Below are 24453 nucleotides of genomic sequence, written 5' to 3'. Positions count from 1 at the left end.
CACAAACAGCTGCCCAAGTTGAATTGAAGGGAAAGAAAAAGCTAATTATATCTTTCCTTATTCCTCTTAACCTCAGAATTTCAGAAGCGGTCAGGAAGAATATGTTTATTGAAAGCCTAGAGCAAATGTGATGTTAGAAAATGCTAGAAATGGAAAAAGTCAGAAAACGTTGTGGTTGATGTTCATTTTGATTACAAACCAAGCTGTCTTCATATACCATAAAATCAATAATAAAATCCATATCCATCAAGCTGTCAGATATAAAATATGACCTTTTCATGTTTATATCATTTTGCAACCCAAATTCAGTGGCTATTTTAAAATTCAAAATGCTAGCTTGTCTCTTGAGTTCTACAATTGGAAAATCAAAAAAACGTATTTTTGTTTTTAATATAACATTTTTTAAAAATTATTATAGGTTTCTTTTCGCATGTTTATTTTTCCCCTTATTTTCCTTCCAGTAATAGACTTTAGTAGGTCAGGAAAATAGAGAACAATTTTCAGTACATGCATTATCAGTTCAAAACTTAAATTTGTTTTTGTAAATTCAAGTTTCTATAAATTTGCAAAGATACTTTAAGAACAGTATCAGCAGAAACTAATCTGAAATCTAGGGAAATATTTCAAAGAATCCACAAACAAAATGAGATATTCATTTAAAAACTGTGAAAAATGTAAAAATCATGATTTTCAATTGTTTGATCTCTAGGGGGTTTATGTGAAACTTCATTTTTAGAAGGGGGCCATTACTATAATTTGACTGGAGACCACCAAATAACCTATGTCCTTTAATATCACTTAGCTGTAACAACTGTACTTCTCTAACAAAAATATAAATAAACCACATCTCTTCAAAATGTGGGAAAAAATGTAATGCAATTGTTGTACATGTTAAAAGAGATTATTAACAAGTTTATACTTAAATTAAAAGATAAACCCTTCCTATTTAACATATACTTCTTTTATTTTGTGCTTTTGATGTGACACTGTAATATGAATCTTATACATTATTTTCATCATTGTCATTCTAAAGAGCTTATATTGAAAATCTCAACTTGGGGGCGCCTGGGTGGCTTGGTCGGTTAAGCGTCTGACTCTGGCTCAGGTCATGATCTCACAGTCCACGAGTTCGAGCCCCGTATCGGCTCTGTGCTGACAGCTCAGAGCCTGGAGCCTGTTTCAGATTCTGTGTCTCCCTCTCTCTCTGCCCCTCCCCTGTTCATGCTCTGTCTCTTTCTGTCTCAAAAATAAATAAAAACGTTAGAAAGAAAATTAAAAAAAAAAAGAAAATCTCAACTTGGCATTTAAGACAGTACAATACATCGCAGTAACAAAATATAAAAATTATACTGTTTTCATATTTTTTACTTACTGTCAATAGCGATAAAACAGATGAATGTCCATTGCATTAAATAGCATAATACTGAGGAGTAACAAAATATTATATAAAATGTCTATAATTTAGTAAGACAATATTTCTGTGCTTTTTTTAGTCCTCCTGAGAAATAAAAAATGATTTTAAGCTTACAGACATGGATACACTATTAATAATACTATAAAGGTGATAATGAGGATGATGAGGATGAAGATATAAAATTGATTGAGCTCTGTGTACCAGGCAGGCTTCCAGGCAGTTTATAGGTAATTATAATAGGTAGCTGAGTAGTGTATATTGAGATGGGGTAGTCATTGTTTATCAGAATATATTTTGGCACAATCTTTTGTATAATTTAGCAATATGTGTCAAAATGTTTAATGGTTATTACCCTTTGATTCAGCAATTAAACATCCAAGATATTTTCCTACATAAATTTTTTACTAACGTATGTGCACAAAGGCATATGAGCAAGGATGTTAATATCAGTATTTTTTTAATGGCAAAAAACAATGGAAACAATGTAAATGTCTAATGGGGGGGGATTAATCTAATTGGATACATACGGTGGATTAAAACTAATGATGTGTATAAATCACTATTTATTGGTAAAGAAAGTCTCCGTTACATAGCACAAAGGGAGAAAAGGCAAGCTACAAACAGTATGTATAGTAAGATTTATTTTCCTAAAATGTTTTTTGTATATATGTATATGTATATGTATATGCACATGTATATTTCAAACTAAGGAAGGTTTTCCTCCAAAATGTTTATGTCTGCATGGTAGACTTATTGATGATTTTTACTTTCTTATTTATTTCTTTAAACATTAAAAATATTTCTTTACAATAAGTATCTAATACAAGTAAAACAAACAAAAATCTTGGGACAGATACAGTTAAGAAAATCAGAATAAATAAAAAATGAAGGTAGGAAAAAAGTGAAGTCAAAAGTGAGGTCAATTTTAGAAAAAGCATCCACTAACTAGAGTCCCTTAATACTAATTTATCAAGTTTCTCCTTTCATTCATTCATTTATCCAACTTTTATTACGCATCTACTAATTTCCAGGTATAACGTAGTTGTCGAACATACAAAGTAGAGACATTTATTTATTCAAACTGTACTATATCAACAATTATTTATGATATATCCACAGATATGTCAGGGATTGTCCTAAGTACTGAAATATATTTATTTACCTTATAGCAATTCACAGTGAGGAGGGCTTGAAAAAGGCGTATCTATGAAACTATGGCACCACACAGCAGGACCGCCAGCTAATCTAGAGTGCAGACTTCAGGGAAGACCTTCAGGACATGCTGCCTGGGCTGAACTGCCAATGAGAGTAAGAGTCAGTTGGGCAAAGAAAGGAAGAAAGAAGCTCTAGTTTTAGCTAGATAGGTAAATAGATACACTTACTTATTTATATACATAGCTTATAGTTTTACATATATTATTATATGTAAACGTTTTCATTTTTGAATACATAAAGTTAGGGGTATAAAACATCCCGATAGGAGTTAAGAAAGGCTAATTCTTTATAGTGTACCATGCACTTAACACATTAAAACTTATATTTGGCTAATGGTCCAGGAAATGCTGAGAATAAAGTGAATTATATTTGGGGGTACCAGTTGAGTGTCCCACTTTGGCTTAGGTCATGAACTCACTTTCTCTCCCTCTCCCACTACCCTCTTCCACTTGTATTCGCGCTCTCTCTCTCTCTCTCTCCCTCTCTCAAAAAAAAAAAAAAATTAAACCAAGCAAAATCAAAAAGTGAAGTTTTTAAAATCCATTAAGAAGGTGGCTTTTTGAGGCAACTGGGTGGGTCAGTTGGTTAAGCAGCTGACTCTTGGTTTTGGCTCAGGTCATGATATCATGGTTCATGGGTTTGGGCTCTGAGTCAGGCTAGCTGCTGTCAGCAGAGCCCACTTCAGATCCTGGGTCCCCCTTGCTCTCTGCCCCTCCCCCGCGCTCACTCTCTTTCTCTCTCTCAAAAATAAGTAAACATTAAAAATAAGTGAATTATTTTTTAGCTACTGCTAGGTTTATTACTACGTGTTCATTCAACAGAAGCTAGGAAATACAGTAAGCTTACGTTAGAAAAATGATATATATTAAGGTCAAATTCTGAACAGTTAACTGCACGAGCTTTCAAAGCTCATAACATTAATTTTTTTAATGCTTATATATTTTGAGAAAGAGAGAGCACACCCATACAAGCAAGCAGGGGAGGGGCAGAGGGAAAGGGAGAGAGAGAGAGAGAGAGAGAGAGAGAGAGAGAGAGAGAGAAGCCGGAGCCTATGATATGGGGCTCAATCATGACCTGAGCAGAAATCAGGAGTCAGACACTTAACCAACTGAGCCACCCAGGCACCCCAGAGCTTATAACAGTAAAAAAAGTACCATAGAAATACAAGCACCATAAACTTAGTCCTGCCAAAAGAAAAGAGGATTGATAAGAACATGAAAATCATACACATTTCTAAAAAAAGAAAAAAAAAAACTATGATGCAAACCTCAAAACTATGATGCAAACCTCAATATAGCAAGACAACATGATTATCAACTATTTGTAAATATAGCTAAAGTTTTGTATCATTCACAATCATATACATGGGCACTGCAAATTTTACAATGAAACCTGAAGATACAGCTCCCAGATCAGTGTGACTGAGAGGAAACAAAAAATATGTTCATTTGGATAAGATTTATGAGATAAATGAATTTTAAAAATCAACAGAATTATACATAATAGAAATCTTCGGGTGTCCATTCATTTGATCAACACATATTTGTTATATAACTACAATGTGCTAGTTTCTTTAACCCCTTCCTACCCTACCACAATAATGTTGATGGCAGAGGAAAGGAAAAACGGAGACAAGACCTGTATACTTATGATATATCAACAGAAGGTGACTGTTGAAGTTACTGACACATTATGTTGTATTTATTTGTATAGGAAGAAGTCTGTCTCTCTCATGCTGAAAGCTCTAGGACAGATCTTTACACTTAATCTTTGTTTTCCAAGGATTAAAGACAGAGGCAGGCACATAGTAAGCATTCAGAAAATATTAAATGAAGTACTGTAATTACATTAGCTCAATACATTCCTTAAGAAATAGAATTTGAATTCCTAAAAGTGAAATTACTTATGTAAAATCATGAAATTAAATAATGTCATAGTTCAATTAGAAATCAGGTTTCCAAAGATGTGTTCCTTTTCATTAGAAACGAAGGGCATTTTTGTCCACCAACTAAGTAAATGCGTGCAATGCAAAATGAATTATTGCCACTCCTAACTAAAGGCCAAATGATGTCCTGATTACTTGTTTATTTACAGGATAATTTCAGGGTCTTTTGGAGACATGGATTCTTCAGAAAGGAAACCAAGTTAATAGTTGTCAGTTGATTTATTAATCTATTGACATTCTGAGTAGGTTTTCTTCCCCCTTTAATTACCTTTCTTCTTCTTCTTCTTCTTCTTCTTCTTCTTCTTCTTCTTCTTCTTCTTTTTTTCCTAACCCTCCTCAAAAAAGAATGAATTCTTCACCCTGGTCACTGTATACAAACATTGGATCCCGCTACAAGCGCCCTGCAGCCATCCTCAAGAATTCTGGCTTCAGTCATAAAACCTGCTATACTCTTTCTAGTGTTCCTAGGTATAGGATGTTTTCTCAGGCCTTCTGGCCTGAGAAATGCCTTCTGGAGTCCACCTAAAACGTCTATGCCCATTTTCAAAGACTTCTTTAGGGTGCGCTTCCTAGGTAAATAAACTTTAATTCTAGCACTCCATTGTATTCCACACCCATAGCCATGCATGCACGGATTTATTCTTTCAAAAAGCATTTTGTACAGAATATACATTCAAAATCCTAGTGATTTAGACATTTACTCTTTGGAAACAAATCTTCCCCCATTAGCCTAGGAGCGACTGTACAGCAGCTAGTACGTCTTAAAGCCTCTCTACACACATTTTATTGAAAATTTTGATTGAATAAATCCGAAGTCAATTAATAACGGTGTGTCCAAGAAAATGGAGGGCACTCCACAAGCAAAAGGGGCAAGCCCCGAGCACAGTAATCTTTTTTATTCTCACTCACACCCCCTCGGTCCCGGCCGGATCCAGGGCGTTGGGGCGGCATGGTGGGCGGCCCCGCGGGGCGCCGGGGGGCGTAGCCCCTACCTCGCTCCGCCCCTGGCGCGCGCGCTCCCGTCGTCCGCCCGACTCCCCTAGTCCGAGCGGCGCAGTAACACGGCGAGAGGGGGCGGGGTCTGGGTGCCTCCTCTATCCTCGGCCCGAGACCGGAGGGATGTTCCCTGCTCAGGAGGAGGCCGACAGGACGGTGTTTGTGGGGAATTTAGAGGCCCGAGTACGGGAAGAGATTCTTTACGAGCTGTTCCTTCAGGTACCGTCTGCGGGGGGCGGCGGAGGGGCGGGGAGCGTCAAGCCGGAAGCGCAACCCGAGGGGCGGGGCACACCTGGACCACCCGGTGCCCGGCCCCCTTCCCGCCCCATCCTGAGCCTAGGTTTATAGTTTAGTTCCGTTTGGGCGCACCTGTCCCTACGTGAGCAGCTGGCATTGAAGTGATATCATGTGCGTCCTATCGCCGTCCCCACTGTACAGTTCTGCGGGTAGGGGGTGACTTGGCTCCCCCCAGCGCCCAGCCCTGAGTGAGGGCTTCCCAGAAACTGCCTGGGCCTTGAGTATCTTGGGCAAAACAGAAAACAGCCCTGTCACTGCCTTCCTTCAGGCAATAAGCACCCTCACGCCTTACATCCAGCGAAATGAGAGGTATAGATTTTAAAATGTTGCCCTATACATTACTTATGCCCCCAAGCCCTTTTATATGGAGGGTATTTTTACTCCAGTATGGTAAATGAAATTTAGTGATTTGGACAGCCGCATCATAGCTGACCAATTGATTCCTTGGGAAGCTCCCTGTATTTCGTACCAAGAGGACCTTCTGGAAACTTTTTGAGACCTAGGACTTCCATGAGTAAGCCTCCTCTGTCTCCTCTAAACACTCACCTATTATATACATGTAGGTGTCACTTGCTAAAGAGATATCTTCATCCAGCTATTTATCTAACTGTTTAACATTTATTTATTTTTGAGACAGAGAGAGACAGAGCATGAATGGGGGAGGGGCAGAGAGAGAGAGGGAGACACAGAATCCGAAACAGACCCCAGGCTCTGAGCTGTCAGCACAGAGCCAGACGCGGGGCTCGAACTCTTGGACCGTGAGATCATGACCTGAGCCGAAGTCGGACGCTTAACCGACCAAGCCACCCAGGCGCCCCTGTCAAACTTTTTAATGGTACAAAAATTACATGGCAAACACAAAGTAAGATGCTGAGCATACAAATTTAAGAGATAGGCCTTGGTTTTTCTAAAAGGGAAAATTTTAAATTAAATTTTTGATTTAAGATAATCTACAAAAGAGGGGGATATGTAATATACCGTAGTTGTTTGACTCTGATGTCAGCAAAGTGACACTGGGCAAGTAAATGAATATCTCAGTACTTCAGTTTCCTTAAATGTCAAATGGTAGTAATAGCATCTACAGTATGATGTGGTGTGAAGGTTAAATAAATTAATCCAGGTAAAACAGTTAGAATTGAGCCTGGCACTTGTAAGCGTTTGCTGTGCAAACTACTGCTACTACTGATAGTATTACTATTACTACTAACATCAAGAGAAATCAAGAAAGAATGACTTCTCTCTGTCCTAATAAGGGCAAGTTCCAAGGGAGACTATAGCAAAACTAAATTTCTAGGACTAAGTATGAGTACTGGTGGTGAAAAGGGTTCTTGATACAGTTTCTAAAAACCCCTAACTTTGTCTCTGTCTACTGCTAATTATAGATACACACAATTTGGTAGAGAGAATTCCCTCCCCACCCCAGGAACATAAAACTTGTTATTATTTGAAAAATATTGTTGATTTTGAGACTTTTATGTTTATTCTAATATGCCCTCTTAAAAAGATACTTAAGTTTAAAAAGTTTAAAAAACTGGCCTTTTTTAATCTGTTCTGATAGTTTCCTATAGTTATTTCCCCAAATATCATTTGAAACTTATGACTCTAACTAAAAGAAAAAAAAATTTTAAGACAAAAAAAAAAAAAAAAGAAAGAAAGGGAGGGAGGGAAGGAGGAAGGAAGAAAGGAAGGAAAACAGAAAGAAGCCTTATAGTTGTTTTCCCGTGAAGGCTTCTTTAATGATGAGCTTCCAAAAAGAAGGCGGGGAGTTGGTAAAGGGGTTGGGGATAATCATGAAGGCCCCATGCACTTACATTATTTCTAGTCAGCATGGCCTGGATCCATCTATTTATATACATATATATGTATATATTATATTATATTATATTATATTATATTATAGTATATTATAATGTAATATATAAATTATATACAAATATATAAAATTTTCTCATTTTTTATAATTTCACCATTAGAGATCAGGCAACCAAGCATATGTTTTTATTTTTGCCTTGGTCCTTCTGTATTCTGGAAGGATTTGCTAAAGTGAGGTATCTTTTAAAAAGGCTTTTTAAAACACATAACCTTAGTCTTTAAAAAGATTGAAAGGTGATGGGATTGTTGCTATGAGCAAATCTTGTTGAAATTTATCTTTAAAAGTGCTTTGGTATATCTTTGAATTTGTGAAATTCAAAGCATTTAAGCATATTCTGTTCATTTGTGATTTTATATATAACATCTGTAGAAGAACAATACTGATTAAAATTGATTTTATTTTATTACTGTGTATTTATCCTTTTACTAGTTTTTTTTTTAAATTTCTCATTATCCTTTGATGTGAGAAAATCAGGTTTAATATTTTTGTACTTTTGACTAAGAAATACTGAAGTAAAGATGTGGGGGAGAAAGATAATGAATGCAGTTTCAAATGTGTTGAGTCTGAAGTACAGTCACACAGAGGTCTCTAGGAGTCATGAGTATAACAAATAGATTTGTTGGTGAAGTGGTCCTTGAAGTCAGAGGGAAGGATGAGCTAGTCCCTGGGAAAGCAGAAAATGAAAAAAAAGAAAGACTGAATCTTAAAATATAGTATAATTTTAAAGATAATAGTTAACATTTTTCTTTAAAGGCAGTTTATGTATCCAACTCTACAGAGAAAAGTAATCAATCATTAATATACAATTAAAAAGTATGAACCATTTGCCATTAAATCTTGTTTATAAATCTTTGTGTGTACTACCTGTGACACTTATAATGGGGGAGATGTAAGTTTTTAGTTTTAATTAACACTTTCTTATAATATTTGCATCTACTTTTTAACTCTGTTTTGCTAATTATAGGTTTTACTATAAATACAATCTGAATATTTTAAATTTATTTTATCCCACTTTAGCAATACACAATGGAATAATATTCACCCATTGTTGGATTTGGAATCTTTCTAATTTTTCATTCATATAAATAGTGCACCTACTTAAAAGTTTTAAAGATATTACAACTTTTTCTTTGGAAATATTTACCAAATAGGATTATTAGCTCAAAACACATGATAAATTTAGTTTCTCTTGTAAAAATGTTTAATCTTGACAAAAAAAATTAGGCTCAATACAATATTAACACTTTTTTTAGGATCACTCAAATAATATTAGGTTGGTGATTTCAATTTATTTTTGAGTTTACACAGTTAATATGTATGGAGAAAAGTAGTGGTTCATTCTTAGATTTAAATGCTCTCTACATTGTTTTGTTAAGCCTAACAGAGGGTTTTCTGTTCCTAATACTACAAATGTTTCCTTGATCAGCCAAAAAATACCAGAAAGTGTGATGAAATATTACTGTTAGTAAAATGTATTATTTGCAGAACTACATAAAGCTATTATTGCTAACAAATTTTTTTAACTTTGAAGTTGAATATACTTGATTTATCTGAATGTAAAAAAAATCTTTAGATTTATGAGAAAATAATTTTTAAGTTTCTTATAGGCTGGGCCATTAACCAAAGTGACTATATGCAAAGACAGAGAAGGAAAGCCGAAGTCTTTTGGATTTGTCTGCTTTAAACACCCTGAATCAGTGTCTTATGCCATAGCTTTGCTGAATGGAATTCGTTTATATGGAAGACCAATTAATGTACAGTATCGATTTGGTAGGTCTTGCCATCGATGAATCTTCCAAGTGTGTTTTGTTGATGGTGTTGTTCTCAGAGGTGTAAATATTGTGTGTTCTATATGATGTATAGGGCCCTTGTGGTCTCTGTTAAATTTTCTCAAAATACATGTGGACATTGAAAATGTTATATGACTAATTAGTATTGCCAACACTATAGCACTTTTTTCTATATGAAAATTTAAAATGTTCTATCTTAGTACCAGCCAGAAGGTAGCTACGATATTGCTATTTGCTGTTTTAAACTAAGCAAATCTAAATGAACTGCGGACACACAGCTCTAGCCTTTATACAGCAAGGCTATTTGCTAATCTTCTTGTCAGTGCTAATGTATGGTATCAAATACCTACTATTTGGAAGGTATAGTGAGTGTCTTAGTCATTCTTCTGGGAAAACCATGCTCTACATATTGCCTAGATCAAAGTCCCTGCAAGAGCAGCTGGCTGAAAGTGGCTGCAGAGTGATCCTCAGTAACTGGAGGAAAGCTTCCTGACATGAATGACCTCAAATGCCTTCTCCTGTATACTCCCCAACAACTGGTTAAATACCAGGGAACACTGTCCTACTGCTCTACCTCTTTCATGCTTTGAGGGACTGATAGAGGCGATGCTTATGCTCATGGTGCAGGGCTTGGGATGCTTATGTTTCCTCCCTCCCCAGATTATTCAAGGATATTGATGTATTCCTTGTTTGTTTTTTATTCCTCTCATTATACTAAAAATGAATAAGAATAAGAAAACAATACCTCATTGCAAAGGAAAAGGGTTTCTCCTTGTGTTTCTTTCTTTTATTTATTTTGTTAATGTTTTCTCAAAGCTAATTAGCTGTATAATGCTCTCAAGTACTTTCTGGTTAACTCACAAGGACTGGTAAAATGGGCCACGACATAGTATGTTCTGACACATCCCAGCCAGCTGCTCAGCATCCTAAGGTTGCATCCGCTTTTGCCAGTGCGGGTTGGAGAACTCATGCATTCTACAAAGGATGCAAATAACGCAAATGTTTGCCATTGTTAGTCTACAGGCATGTAGAACAATACAACATCAGGGACCTTATGGTCCTATATCAGTATCATTTTTCTGTATAGCCATTACTTTGGACAAATCTTGGCTGTAATTCATTCATTTGCAGTGATGTAAATAATTTATAAATATAACTTGGGAGATCAAAGATATATTTGGGTATCTTAATTATATGATTGAGGAATTTTAACCAGTGCTAAATCCTTTCAGGTTTCGAGTTTCTGTATGGCTTAATGTTAGAACTCAAAAAAAAAAAAAAAAATGTACCATTAAGTAATCAGTTGTTCTATTTCTTCCATAGGGAGCTCTCGCTCTTCTGAACCAGCCAACCAAAGTTTCGAGAGCTGTGTTAAGATAAATTCACACAGCTGCAGGTAATTAAAAATATTTTTTTTCAAAAAGGTAAAGCAAATAAATGTGTTCTTATACCAGCAGTAGTTTTTATATATACTGGACTATTGTAAAACCTTACTATTTAGACATAGGATACAATTAAGCAATTCACTTTTTTTCTGAAACCATGAAAAGTGACAAAATATTTTCATTTAAAGTGGGGTTTTAATATTTTCATCAGTAGGTGGGAGAGATTTATGTTTCTAGTGTTCTTTATGGTTTACCTTGTGCCTGTCATAGTTGTTAAATTACTTAAGCATCCAAGGTGTCATTGTGATGATCACAGAGATACCATTATCCATATTTTATATTTGAATAAATTGAAATGCAAACGTTAACTAATTTTTAAGGTCATAAAGATGAAAAAGTGGTAGTGGCTAGTCTTGAAATAAAGCCTTCTGCCATTAAGCCATTCTGTTATTTATTTTACTACTTTTTAGAACTTCCCTATTGTAATTTTCCAAATATTCTAAAATTTTGCATTGGCTGATTTTTCGATGCAACGTTAGCCTCTAAGGACATTGTCAGGCAAGCTATCCCAGAGGTCATGGAACAGAAGGACTCTCAAACTGAATTAAGATGTTTGAGTCACACTGTTTATTAAACCAATTTAAAAGACACAGTGAAAAGCAACAAGAAAGATACTGGATAGGTTAGCACACTTAAGCAGTGGGTACAAGTGGGCCGAAGGACCAGCATACCGCATTCTGGTTACACTAATATTCATGCACCGTTTTTCGCTCTGCTGCATCAGCCTTCCTCACTGCTAGCGTGCTTCTGAGAACTAGAGTTGAGGTTCAATAAGGATATCCATTCAGATGGAATATTCCCAGAATTTTCCTTCTCAAAGAGGGTCAGGGGCAAATACACCTGACCACACAAGTAACTTGTTGGTTAGTCTGCTAGATGCCCCCAGGTTTTATCTGAATTTCTGAGGCAGAGCAAAGATAAGAGAAGCAACATAATTGTTAGCCCAGGGGTGACATGATGAGGACATGGTGTTTCTTTCCCTTTCTGTCCATAAGTAACGTTCTTACTTATTCCATCCTATATTCTGTTGACTCTATCTATAGCATGTCTGGCAGGATACTAACATTTCCTATCTATATTTAATATATATTATAAATTCTGCCTTTATCTCCCAAGTGATTTGCTTATTCTATCTCTAACCCAGCTTCATCACTGTTCCATAAACCGCCAGCTAACTTAGAGTCTATTACAAGCATTTCATCCATCTTGTTTGTTTTTGCCTTCTGCAGCAGAACCGAATATTCTCAAGTAAACTAGCTGTAGCCGAAACTCCTGTCTCTCTGAGGCATAAGGCAGTGCCTCTTAGGACTGACAATTACACAGGCTTATCTGTAGTAAAACTATTTCATCCCAAATAAAACACAGTGTGCTTCACATCATCTTTCTTCCCAGCATTTCTGTATCAGGGACATTAGAAGTTAAAAAGTAGGTGCTGACATCAAATTGCCTGAATTTGAATTCTGCTTTTACCACTGTTTTAATGTTATGACCTTGGACAGGTTATTTCACCACACCATAACCTGTCTTTAAAATGAGGATAAAGGGCGCATAGGTGACTCAGTCAGTTAAGCATCCAACTCTTGGTTTCAGGTCAGGTCATGATCTCACGGTTCATGAGTTCGAGCCCCGTGTCGGGCTCTGCACTGACAGTGCGGAACCTACTTGGGATTCTCTCTCTCACTCTCTCTCTGCCCCTCCCCTGCTCATTCTCTCCCTCTCTCTCTCTCTCTCTCTCAAAATAAATAAATAAAACAAAGATAATACCTCAAAGATTATTATGAGAGTCAAATTTTGTAATAAATGCAATGTATTTAAAATATTGGACACATAGCAAGTATTCAGTGAACACTTTCAGCCAGTGTTACCAAAAAGGAGAGAGTAATTAACTGTGTTGGTAGGGGAAGTGCTATAGACTCCTGAATTGAGCTATATATTTAATATGAGAGTTTCCCCTCTTCTCGTGGTAAAATATACCTCTTTTTTCTCAGGAATTAGGAAGGAACAAGTTATTGCTACGATTTGAGCAGATGTAGAAAGACAAGACAAACCCTATAAGATGTTAACATAACTCTTGTATTCTGTACTTACGTTTTACAAACTAACTCATCACAAATTCTAGGGTAGAAAATCAGAATTATAAGTATATTCCATAATACTACACTTCATCGGTAGTAGTACCTTATCTTCTAGTTATTTGTTATATCATAAAGGAAGAATGAGAATAGGCTATAGTAATGTCCAGAGAAAAGTGGTGTACATGTCAAACCCTTCATCTTTCACTGGTCTTTCTTGGAAAAGGGTTTTTGTGCTTCTATTGATTGCCTCTCATACCTTCTGTTTTTAATAAATAGTTCCTGAATTAGTTTGTTAAAGTTGTCATAACAAAGTACCACAAACAGGTACTTAAACAACAGAAATATTTTGTCTCACAGTTCTGAAGGCTAGGAGCCCAAGATCAAGGTGCCCACAGAGTTAGTTCCTTCTGAGGGCTATGAGAAAGAGTCTGTTCTGTGTCTCTGCCTTAGCATCTCCTGGTTATTTGGCAATATTTGATATTCCTTAGCTTATAGACCCATCACCTATATCTCTGCCTTCATCTTCATATGGTGTTTTCCCTGTGTGCACCCATCTCTAAATTTCCCCCTTTTATAAAGACACCAGTCCTGGGGCACCTGGGTGGCTCAGTCAGTTAAGCGTCCAACTCTTGATCTCAGCTCAGGTCATGATCTTACAGTTCATGAGCTTGAGCCCCGCATCAGCGTCTACACATGACAGCACGGAGGCTGCTTGGGATTCTGTCTCTCCTTCTCTCTGCCTCCCCCTCCCCCCAGTCTCTCATTCTCTCTCTCAAAATAAATAAATAAATAAACATTTAAAAAAATAAAAATACAAAAATAAAGACACCAGTCCTATTGGATTAGCGGCTCATGCTACTCTAGTATGACCTCCTCTTGATTATATCTGCAACAATCCTATTTCCAAATAAGGTCGCACTCTGAGGTATAGGGGGTTAGGATTTCAAAATAATAAATTTGGAGGTGACAGTTTAGCTCATAACCCTTCCCAATTTACATGCAATTCTTCTATGTAGACAACTGTGCATGCCCAGATACTCACATAGGAAGGATCATGGTTTTAGAGAATCTGTAATTGCTTTCATGATGGTGCTAATTTCACTATTTCTGCTACTGAGGTCATATCTTCCCTACTCTAGAATTTCATTGCACTTTCCATTTGTTTCTTTACTATCGCTTGTTCTATACACATGTTCTGGTCTTTGCACCTTGTCTCCAAATCAGGCTATTATATTCCCCCCCCCACCGAAAAATCTTTCATCCTTCACATCTTTACTTCCCATACACTTCCTCTTTTATAACTGACAGCTGTCTAATTCCTTCCTTAATGAAATTTACTCTTCCTCTGGTTTTTGCAATACTGTCACCGCTTATAAATGGGATCTCTGCCTATCCATCTAACTGCTTCCTGTCATTCACCTGTCCTCATTTTTGCCTTTACCTGCCTGTGTTAGTTTTTTTAATATGAAATTTATTGTCAAATTGGTTTCCATATGACACCCAGTGCTCATCCCAACAGGTGCCCTCCTCAGTGCCCATCACCCACCCTCCCCTCCCTCCTATCCCCCATCAACCTCACTTTATTCTCAGTTTTTAAGAGACTCTTATGGTTTGGCTCCTTCCCTCTCTACCTTTTTTTTTTCCCTTCCCCTCCCCCATGGTCTTCTGTTAAGTTTCTAGAATCCACATACAAGTGAAAACATATGGTATCTGTCTTTCTCTATATGACTTATTTCACTTATCATAACACTCTATAGTTCCATCTACATTGCTGCAAAAGGCCATATTTCATTCATTCTCATTGCCAAGTAGTATTCCATTGTGTATATAAACCACAATTTCTTTATCCATTCATCAGTTAATGGACATTTAGGCTCTTTCAATAATTTGGCTATTGTTGAAAGTGCTGCTATAAACATTGGGGTACAAGTCTCCCTATGCATCAGCACTCCTGTATCCCTTGGGTAAATTCCTAGCAGTGCTATTGCTGGGTCATAGGGTAGATCTATTGTTAATTTTTTGAGGAATCTCCACACTGTTTTCCAGAGCGGCTGTACCAGTTTGCATTCCCACCAACAGTACAAGAGGGTTCTCATTTCTCCACATCCTCGCCAGCAACTATATTCTCCTGATTTGTTCATTTTAGCTACTCTGACTGGCATGAGGTGGTATCTGAGTGTGGTTTTGATTTGTATTTCCCTGATGAGGAGCGACGTCGAGCATCTTTTCATGTGCCTGTTGGCCATCTGGATGTCTTCTTTAGAGAAATGTCTGCTCATGTCTTCTGCCCATTTCTTCACTGGATTATTTGTTTTTCAGGTGTGGAGTTTGGTGTGTTATTTATAGATTTTGGATACTAGCCCTTTGTCTGATATGTCATTTGCAAATATCTTTTCCCATTCCATCGGTTGCCTTTTAGTTTTGTTGATTGTTTCCTTTGCAGTGCAGAAGCTTTTTATCTTGATGAGGTCCCAGTAGTTCATTTTTGCTTTTAATTCCCTTGCCTTTGGAGATGTGTCAAGTAAGAAATTGCTGCGGCTGAGATCAGAGAGGTTTTTTCCTGCTTTCTCCTCTAGGCTTTTGATGGTTTTCTGTCTCGCATTCAGGTCCTTCATCCATTTTGAGTTTATTTTTGTGAATGGTGTAAGAAAGTGGTCTAGTTTCATTCTTCTGCATGTTGCTGTCCAGTTCTCCCAGCACCATTTGTTAAAGAAACTGTCTTTTTTCCATTGGATATTCTTTCCTGCTTTGTCAAAAATTAGTTGGCCATAAATTTGTGGATCCAATTCTGGGGTTTCTGTTCTATTCCATTGGTCAATGTGTCTGTTTTTGTGCCAATACCATGCTGTCTTGATGATTACTGCTTTGTAGTAGAGGCTAAAGTCTGGGATTTTGATGCTTCCCACTTTGGTCTTCTTCTTCAAAATTACTTTGGCTATTCAGGGTCTTTTGTGGTTCCATACAAATTTTAGGATTGCTTGTTCTAGCTTTGAGAAGAATGCTGGTGCACTTTTGATTGGGATTGCATTGAATGTGTAGATTGCTTTCAGTAGTATTGACATTTTAACAATATTTATTCTTTCAATCCATGAGTATGAATGTTTTCCCATTTCTTTGTTATCTTCTTCAATTTCCTTCATAAGCTGTCTATAGTTTTCAGCATACAGATCTTTTACATCTTTAGTTAGGTTTATTCCTAGGTATTTTATGCTTCTTGGTGCAATTGGGAATGGGATCAGTTTCTTTATTTGTCTCTCTGTTGCTTCATTATTAGTGTATAAGAATGCAACTGATTTCTGTACATTAAATTTGTATCCTGTGACTTTGCTGAATTCATGTATCAGTTCTAGCAGACTTTTGTAGAGTCTATTGGGTTTTCCATGTATAATATCATGTCATCTGCAACAAGTGAAAGCTTGACTTCATCTTTGCCAATTATGATGCCTTTGATTTCCTTTTGTTGTCTGATTGCTGATGCTAGCACTTCCAACACTATGTTAAACAATAGCAGTGAGAGTGGACATCCCTGTCGTGTTCCTGATCTCAGGGAGAAAGCTCTCAGTTTTTCCCTATTGAGGATGATGTTAGCTGTGGGCTTTTCATAAGTGGCTTTTATGATGTTTAAGTATGTTCCTTCTATCTCGACTTTCTCTAGGGTTTTTATTAAGAAAGGATGCTGAATTTTGTCAAATGCTTTTTCTGCATCGATTGACAGGATCATATGGTTCTTATTTTTTCTTTTATTAATGTGATGTATCACATTGATTGATTTGCGAATGTTGAACCAGTCCTGCAGCCCAGGAATGAATCCCACTTGATCATGGTGAATAATTCTTTTTATACACTGTTGAATTCAATTTGCTAGTATCTTATTGAGAATTTTTGCATCCATATTCACCAGGGATATTGGCCTGTAGTTCTATTTCTTGCTGGGTCTCTATCTGGTTTGGGAATCAAAGTAATGCTGGCTTCATAGAATGAGTCTGGAAGTTTTCCTTCCCTTTCTATTTTTTGGAACAGCTTGAGGAGGATAGGTATTATCTCTGCTTTAAATGTCTGGTAGAATTCCCCAGGGAAGCCATCTGTTCCTGGACTCTTATTTGTTGGGAGATTTTTGATAACTGATTCAATTTCTTTGCTGGTTATGGGTCTGTTCAAGTTTTCTATTTCTTCCTGTTTGAGTTTTGGAAGTGTGTGGGTGCTTAGGAATTTGTCCATTTCTTCCAGGTTGTCCAATTTGTTGGCATATAATTTTTTATAGTATTTCCTGATAATTGCTTGTATTTCTGACAGATTAGTTGTAATAATTCCATTGTCATTCGTGATTCTATATATTTGGATCATCTCCCTTTTCTTTTTGAGAAGCCTGGCTAGAGGTTTATCAATTTTGTTTATTTTTTCAAAAAACCAACTCTTGGTTTCATTGATCTGCTCTACAGCTTTTTAGATTCTATATTGTTTATTTCTGCTCTGATCTTTATTATTTATTTTCTTCTGCTGAGTTTGGGGTATCTTTGCTGTTCTGCTTCTATTTCCTTTAGGTGTGCTGTTAGATTTTGTATTTGGGATTTTTCTTGTTTCTTGAGATAGGCCTGGATTGCAATGTATTTTCATCTCAGGACTGCCTTCGCTGCATCCCAAAGTGTTTGGATTGTTGTATTTTCATTTGTTTCCATTGGTTAACCCATTTATTCTTTAGTAGGGTGTTCTTTAACCTCCATGCTTTTGGAGGTTTTCCAGACTTTTTCCTGTGGCTGATTTCAAGTTTCATAGCATTGTGGTCTGAAAGTGTGCATGGTATGATCTCAATTCTTTTATACTTATGAAGGGCTGTTTTGTGACTCAATATGTGATCTATCTTGGAGAATGTTCCATGTGCACTCAAGAAGAAAGTATATTCTGTTGCTTTGGGATGCAGATATATCTAAATATATCTGTCAAGTCCATCTGGTCCACTGTATCATTCAGGGCCCTTGTTTCTTTATTGATCCTGTGTCTAGATGATCTATCCATTGTTGTAAGTGGGGTATTAAAAGTCCCCTGAAATTACCACATTCTTATTAATAAGATTGATTATGTTTGTGATTAATTGTTTTATATATTTGGGGGCTCCCATATTCAGCGTATAGACATTTATAATTGTTAGCTCTTCCTGATGGATAGACCCTGTAATTATTATATAATACCCTTCTTCATCTCTTGTTACAGCCTGAAATTTAAAGTCTAATTTGTCTGATATAAGTATGGCTACTCCAGCTTTCCTTTGACTTCCAGTAGCATGATAGTTCTGCATCCCCTCGCTTTCAATCTGAAGGTGTCCTCAGGTCTAAAATGAGTCTCTTGTAGACAGCAAATAGATGGGTCTTGTTTTTTTATCCATTATGATACCCTGTGTCTTTTGGTTGGAACATTTAGCCCATTTACATTCAGTGTTATTATATAAAGATATGGGTTTAGAGTCATTAAGATGTCTGTAGTTTCATGCTTGTAGTGATGTCTTTGGCACTTTGTGGTCCTTGCAACATTTCACTCACAGAATTCCCCCTTAGGATCTCTTGTAGGGCTGGTTTAGTGGTGATGAATTCCTTCAGTTTTTGTTTCTTTGGGAAAACCTTTATCTCTTCTATTCTGAATGACAGACTTGCTTGATAAAGGATTCTCGGCTGCATATTTTTTTCTGTTCGTCACATTAAAGATTTCCTGCCATTCCTTTCTGGCCTGCCAAGTTTCAGTAGATAGGTCTGCTACTATTCTTATGTGTCTACCTTTGTAAGTTAGAGCCTGTTTATCCCTAGCTACTTTCAGAATTTTCTCTTTATCCTTGTATTTTGCCAGTTTCACTATGATATGTCGTGCAGAAGATCAATTCAAGTTACGTCTGAAGGGAGTTCTCTGTGCCTCTTGGATTTCAATGCCTTTTTCCTTCCCCAGATCAGGGAAGTTCTCAGCTATTATTTCTTCAAGTACACCTTCAGCCCCTTTCTTTCTCTCTTCTTCTTCTGGAATTCCTAATATGGATATTGTTCCATTTGATTGCATCACTCAGTTCTCTAATTCTCCCCTCATACTCCTGGTTTTTTTTTTTATCTCTCTTTTTCTCAGCTTCCTCTTTTTCAATAATTTTATCTTCTAATTCACCTATTCTCTCCTCTGCCTCTTCAATCCATGCTATGGCCACTTCCATTTTATTTTGCACCTCATTTATATCATTTTTTTAGCTCCTCATGACTATTTCTTAGTCTTTTGATCTCTGTAGCAATAGATTCTCTGCTGTCCAGTATGTGTTTTTCAAGCCCAGTGATTAATTTCATGACTATTATTCTAAATTCTTGTTCTTTTATATTGCTTAAATTGTTTTTGATCAATTCATTAGCTGTCGCTACTTCCTGGAGTTTCTTTGAGGATAATTCTTCCATTTTGTCATTTTGGGTAGTCCCTGTGGTGGCTCCAAACTGCAAGGCACTTCTGTGCTGTTCTGAGTAACTTGTGTTGTTGGGCGGGGCCACAGTCAGACCCAGTGTCTGCCCCTAGCCCACTGCTGGGGCCACAGTCAGACTGGTGTGTACCTTATCTTCCCCTCTCCCAGAGTCAGGACTCACTGTGGAGTGGTGCGGCCCCTGTCTGGGCTACTTGCACACTGCCAGGCTTGTGGTGCTGCTTCGATGGGATCTGGCGTGTTAGCCGGGGTGGATCCACAAGGTGCACAGGGACGGGAGGGGCAGGCTTAGCTCACTTTGACATTGGTGGTCCCCTGCGGGAGGGGCCCTGCAGCACCTGGAGGGAGGCAGGCCTGTTGGAGGGATGGATCCACAGAAGCACGGCGTTGGGTGTTTGCAGGGTGCAAGCAAGTTCAGTGACAGGAACTGGTTCCCTTTGGAATTTTGGCTGGGGAATGAGAGAGGGAGAGGGCACTTGCCAGTGCCTTTGTTCCCCTGCTGAGCTGAGCTCTGTCTTCCGGGGCTCAACAACTCTCCTGGCGTCCTCTCGCCCTCCCTGCTCTCCAAGAGCAGAGCTGTTGACTTATAACATTCCAGATGTTAAGTTCCGCTGGCTGTCAGAACTCACAGAGTCCAGCCCCTCCATTTTTGCAATTCAGACTCGGGGCTCTGCCCTGCCGGGTGGGCTGCCCGTCCACCGCCCTGGTTCCCTCCCGCCAGTCCGTGTAGCATGCACTGCCTCTCTGTCCTTCCTACCCTCTTCCATGGGCCTCTGTCTATGCTTGGCTCTGGAGTCCGTTCTGCTAGTCTTCTGATGGTTTTCTGGGCTATTTAGGCCAATGTGGGTGGAATAAGTGATCAGCAGGAGGAGGTGAGCCCAGCGTCCTCCTACGCCGCCATCTTCCCAGGTCCCAAAAACATGCCTGTGTTAGTTTTACCCTTTCTCCCAGCACATCTCTTTCCTAAGGATTAGTCGTATTAGCATTAAAATTGTGGAATACTGAGGAGCAAGTAGCAAATGAAGGCTAGTTGTTCTAACATTGGAATTTATTAAACATCTTCATAGAAGCAAATATTATACTTACAAATGAAACTTTAGCTCACAACTGTTCTTGAATTAGGGATTTTTATTATCTTAATTCATGTGTGAAAGAAATCAGCAAACATGGCTTGATGGTAACATTAGCAGTCCATTTAGGAAAGAGCATAATTTTTCTAGTTAAACAGTGAAGATACCTTCCAAAATAAATTGAGGATAAATTCTATATTTCTTTCACTTTTTATATCTGTAGAAAATTAAATGCATTCTTGGTGGTTACTAATGACTAGCTTTGCTCTCTTCATATCTAAGTGTTCTTTTTCTTTGTACAAGTATAACATATTGAACATTTTCCTATCAGAAAGTCAGATGTGACTCTATATATTTAAATTTCAGTGTGTTAGTAATTAATAAGATATAAGGCACTATGAGGTCACTATTTTATCAGTATAATGTCTGATCATTTGTATGTATATGTTTAAAGTTAATTAATCTTAATCGAGTTGTCTTAGGGAAGCTTTGTTTTTTAATTACAAAGAGCTTTTATTATTTTTTTATTGTTTTTTAGAAAAAAGGACATTTGTGTGTAAGAATTTTAACTGTTCGTTAATTTTTCTTTTCCCTTCCCAAAGAAATGAAGAAGTTGTGGGCAGATCTTCCTTTCCCATGCAGTTTTTTCCAATTAACGGTGCAACTTTACCTCAAGAATATTTTTTCTTTCAGAAAATGGTAAGTTTGATATGCCTTTGGTTCAATGTATAATATAATACAGACTATGGTGGAACTTACGGTTCTCAAATCTCAACCTGGAGTGAAGGCAGAGGCTGTCTTCTGCCCAGTGGTGGTCGGCTCTAACACAGGCATCTTCAGTCTCAAACTTAGTATCTGAGTAAGTGTGTCCGTACAAAGCGGGTAGATGGTAGTGAGGATGCACTGTGGTCCAAGGAAAATTTGAATAGAGAGTTCTCATTTAAATTTAATTTAATTTAGCTTCTCAGTTGGTAGAGTAAACTGCATTATTTCCAAAGGCTCTCAAAAATGTAGTTCCAGCCTAGAAATTATTAGTATGGTCACAATAAGTTAAAGGGGAACTTAGGAAAATATTTTTCTTTTAACTCTTCATTTTATGCCTAATAAAACTGAGGGATACAAATAGGCCCAAGACAGCTTGTCAGTGACAGATGTGGGATTGTAACACAAGTAGTGTGATTCACAGATTGTGATTTTTTTTTTAAATATCCAACATATATGTGAGCTTCAGATGTTTCAGGTAGGCATTTTCATTTTGTAAACATAAGGAACATCGAGAATTGAACTTCTGGAAAAAATTTTTCTTAGTTACAGTGAGATATTAACAGACAACTAGTTCTCATTCAAAACTGTCAATACCCTTCTTCCTACATGTCATGTTGTTGGTAGAGATGAGAAACATACACACCCATGCATGTACTCACACACACAAGTTCATTTTGTCTCTATTAATCTTTCATCTACTTTGTGTAGTTAGAAATTTGAATTAAAAACAAGAAAGTGTCTCTCTATCTTAATAGTGGACAAACATGCTCTATCGTACGGTGGCCATTAGCCGCATGTGAGAATAAGGAGCTGAGTTTTAATTTTACTTAATTTTAATTTTTATTAAAATTTAAAAACAGATACTCAGTTCAGTTATTAGAATATTTTTTAAATTTTTTTAATGTTTATTTTTGATGGAGAGAGAGTCAGAGCATGAGCAGGGGAAGGGCATAGAGAGAGGGGGACACAGAATCCAAAGCAGGCTCCAGGCTCTGAGCCATCAGCACAGGGCCTGACGCAGGGCTCGAACCCACAAACCAGGAGATCATGATCTGAGCCGAAGTCGGACGCTTAACCGACTGAACCACTCAGGCGCCCTCAGTTATTAGAATATTTTTAAGAATATTTGAAACCTTGGGTATGTGAATCTCCTTTTTCAAATGTAAATTTTGGATAATCTAAATTCAGATCAAGTATTGTCTGTGCAAATGTAGCATCTTAATTGAGACGTGCTATAAGTATAACATGCACACCAAATTTTAAAGACTTGGTATGGAAAAGGGAAAGTAAAAAAGCTCATTAATAATTCTTATATTATTCACATGTTCAAATGACAGTATTTGGGATATTTTGGGATAAATAAAATACATTATTAATATTAGAAACAGTATTATAAACAAAATATTTTATTTTCCTATTGTAGCTACTAGAAAATGTAAAACTGTATCTGTGGCTTGTACTGTATTTCTGTAAGGCAGCACTAATCTGTATTGTAATAAGGCATATACTACCTTCAATCTTCACATTAACCATTTAAGGAAACTACCACATTCCTGTTTTGAAAAGTCACTGTCCTTCTAACACGTGGTTTAGTTTGCTCGTAGTTATTTGTAACTGTTAACTTTTTTTAAACGTTTTGGGCTTGTTTTGGTAGAAGATTATCTTCTTTTTCACGGCAGTGGCACGCGTATAACCCAGCACTGCAGCTTCCCTACTACGAGGTGACGGCACCGCTTCCCAGTAGCACGGCCATGTCTTCTCCCCTAAACTGTGTTCCAGATCTAGAGGCTGGACCCAGCTCTTACGAATGGACTCACCAACAGCCCAGTGAACCTGACCTTCATCAGACCAATAAACGAAAGAGACAAAAACAAACCAGTGACAGTGACAGTAGCACAGAAAATAATAGAGGAAATGAATATAGCCAAAAGTTCCGAAAGTGTAAGAAAAAGAAAAGATATTAGGGATTATGTTCAAATGAAATTTGTCTATACTGCTCTTCATTTTCTTTAAAAAAACAAAAACAAAAACACAAACAACCTGTATTCTCCTAAATGACCAGTTTCGTGGCTTTCTTGTGCTGTTTGAAATATATAATAATATGACATCTGATTTCCTGTTAATTGACAAAAATTTTTGTCTTGAATGACAAAAACTTAAAAATAATATAATGTAGTACTTTTTGTATTTGTAATAGTATTTTTGACACATTGTCAACAAGAAATACGCTTTGAGTTATTATATTTTAGTACTGATGATGGCATTGCACTAACTTCTCAATCAGAAGTCACTTCCTGAGCACTTGTGGATAAGGCACCCTGCTCTCCAAGACTGTTGCCTATATGGAGCGGTGGATTTTCTGAATGAAAACTAGTGTAAATATTTAGGAGTTGCATGTTGTTCCTAACAAAGATGGAAAAGCAGGCTTTAGTTTCCTTTGTGAACAACATTTTATCTTTTATGTCTAAATATGGTGTTTCTGAGCCTTACTCTCCTGCAGCTTTATTTCATAAAATGAGGATACCAAAGGAAAGCTTATCATGGGACTAGTTTTTAGATCCTTCCCTTTTTACGTGACTGTATAGAAATAGGAATGCCTGCCTCTTTACTTCTCGCTTAATTGTAGTTCATGAAAATTAGCTATGACAGTATTACCCAACCTCTTTTGTCAGCTGGGTTTGATATAGTATATTTGACATACTTAAATCTTGATAATGAACAATAAATAGAATGATACTTCATTAATGTATGATATTTAATATTTATTATCAAATCATATTTCTTGTCTCTGGTTCATTTATTTTATTTTTTATTTTAGAGAAAGAATGGGAGCAGGGGAGAGGGACAGAGGGGGAGAGAGAGAGAGAGAGGGGCTCTGGATTTCCGTAGAAATTATATTTTAATGCAGAAAGTTCAAAGGACATCTTTTTTACAAAGGATGCTTCTGTACCTCAAGCCTGAGAAAGTTCAGTGAACACAACTTCTCTGGTTTGCATTAAGTGAGATTTCTGAAGTTGACAGTGATGATGTTATTTGATCAGAATGGGTTCTACAAGGTCACGTGAGGCCACAACTGTGGACTAAGTCTACCACCAGTCATGCCCAAACTGCAAAAATTACTTCATGTGTGTG

At 37.1% G+C, this 24453-nt stretch overlaps 2 protein-coding genes across 8 annotated transcripts in view; one reads left to right on the top strand and one right to left on the bottom strand.

Moving 5' to 3' along the window:
* LIPI (lipase I) overlaps nucleotides 1-5680 on the bottom strand; it is a 70698-nt gene extending 65018 nt beyond the window's left edge. For 5 of the 7 annotated variants that reach the window (XM_019467732.2, XM_053903189.1, XM_053903187.1 and 2 more), the window contains exons 1-2: nucleotides 5567-5680; nucleotides 2577-2710 (exon numbers count right to left, since the gene is read on the bottom strand). The gene's annotated coding sequence lies outside the window, so the exon portion shown is untranslated. The other 2 variants (XM_019467730.2, XM_019467731.2) reach the window with 2 other exon arrangements.
* Nucleotides 5681-5682: 2 nt separating this feature from the next.
* On the top strand, nucleotides 5683-24099 carry RBM11 (RNA binding motif protein 11). The gene is made up of 5 exons (XM_019467739.2): nucleotides 5683-5789; nucleotides 9348-9510; nucleotides 10854-10926; nucleotides 21159-21255; nucleotides 23001-24099. Exons 1-5 carry the CDS (start codon nucleotides 5694-5696, stop codon nucleotides 23283-23285), a joined length of 714 nt encoding a protein of 237 aa, XP_019323284.1. The 5' UTR covers nucleotides 5683-5693; the 3' UTR covers nucleotides 23286-24099.
* Nucleotides 24100-24453: the final 354 nt, after the last annotated feature.

Source organism: Panthera pardus, unplaced genomic scaffold, assembly GCF_024362965.1.
Source record: "Panthera pardus isolate Hobbes unplaced genomic scaffold, ASM2436296v1 HiC_scaffold_16, whole genome shotgun sequence".
NCBI lineage: Eukaryota > Metazoa > Chordata > Mammalia > Carnivora > Felidae > Panthera > Panthera pardus.
The sequence above is the reverse complement of the archived record's forward strand: the minus strand, read 5'-3'. Positions and strand labels throughout refer to the sequence as shown.

Bases quoted from the DNA above. Each gene is read 5' to 3' on its own strand.
- RBM11 (XM_019467739.2), top strand. From the start codon at position 5,694: ATGTTCCCTGCTCAGGAGGAGGCCGACAGGACGGTGTTTGTGGGGAAT. The intron at 9,511-10,853 runs GTAGGTCTTGCC...TTTCTTCCATAG, and splicing joins TAATGTACAGTATCGATTTG to GGAGCTCTCGCTCTTCTGAA. The intron at 10,927-21,158 runs GTAATTAAAAAT...CCCTTCCCAAAG, and splicing joins ATAAATTCACACAGCTGCAG to AAATGAAGAAGTTGTGGGCA.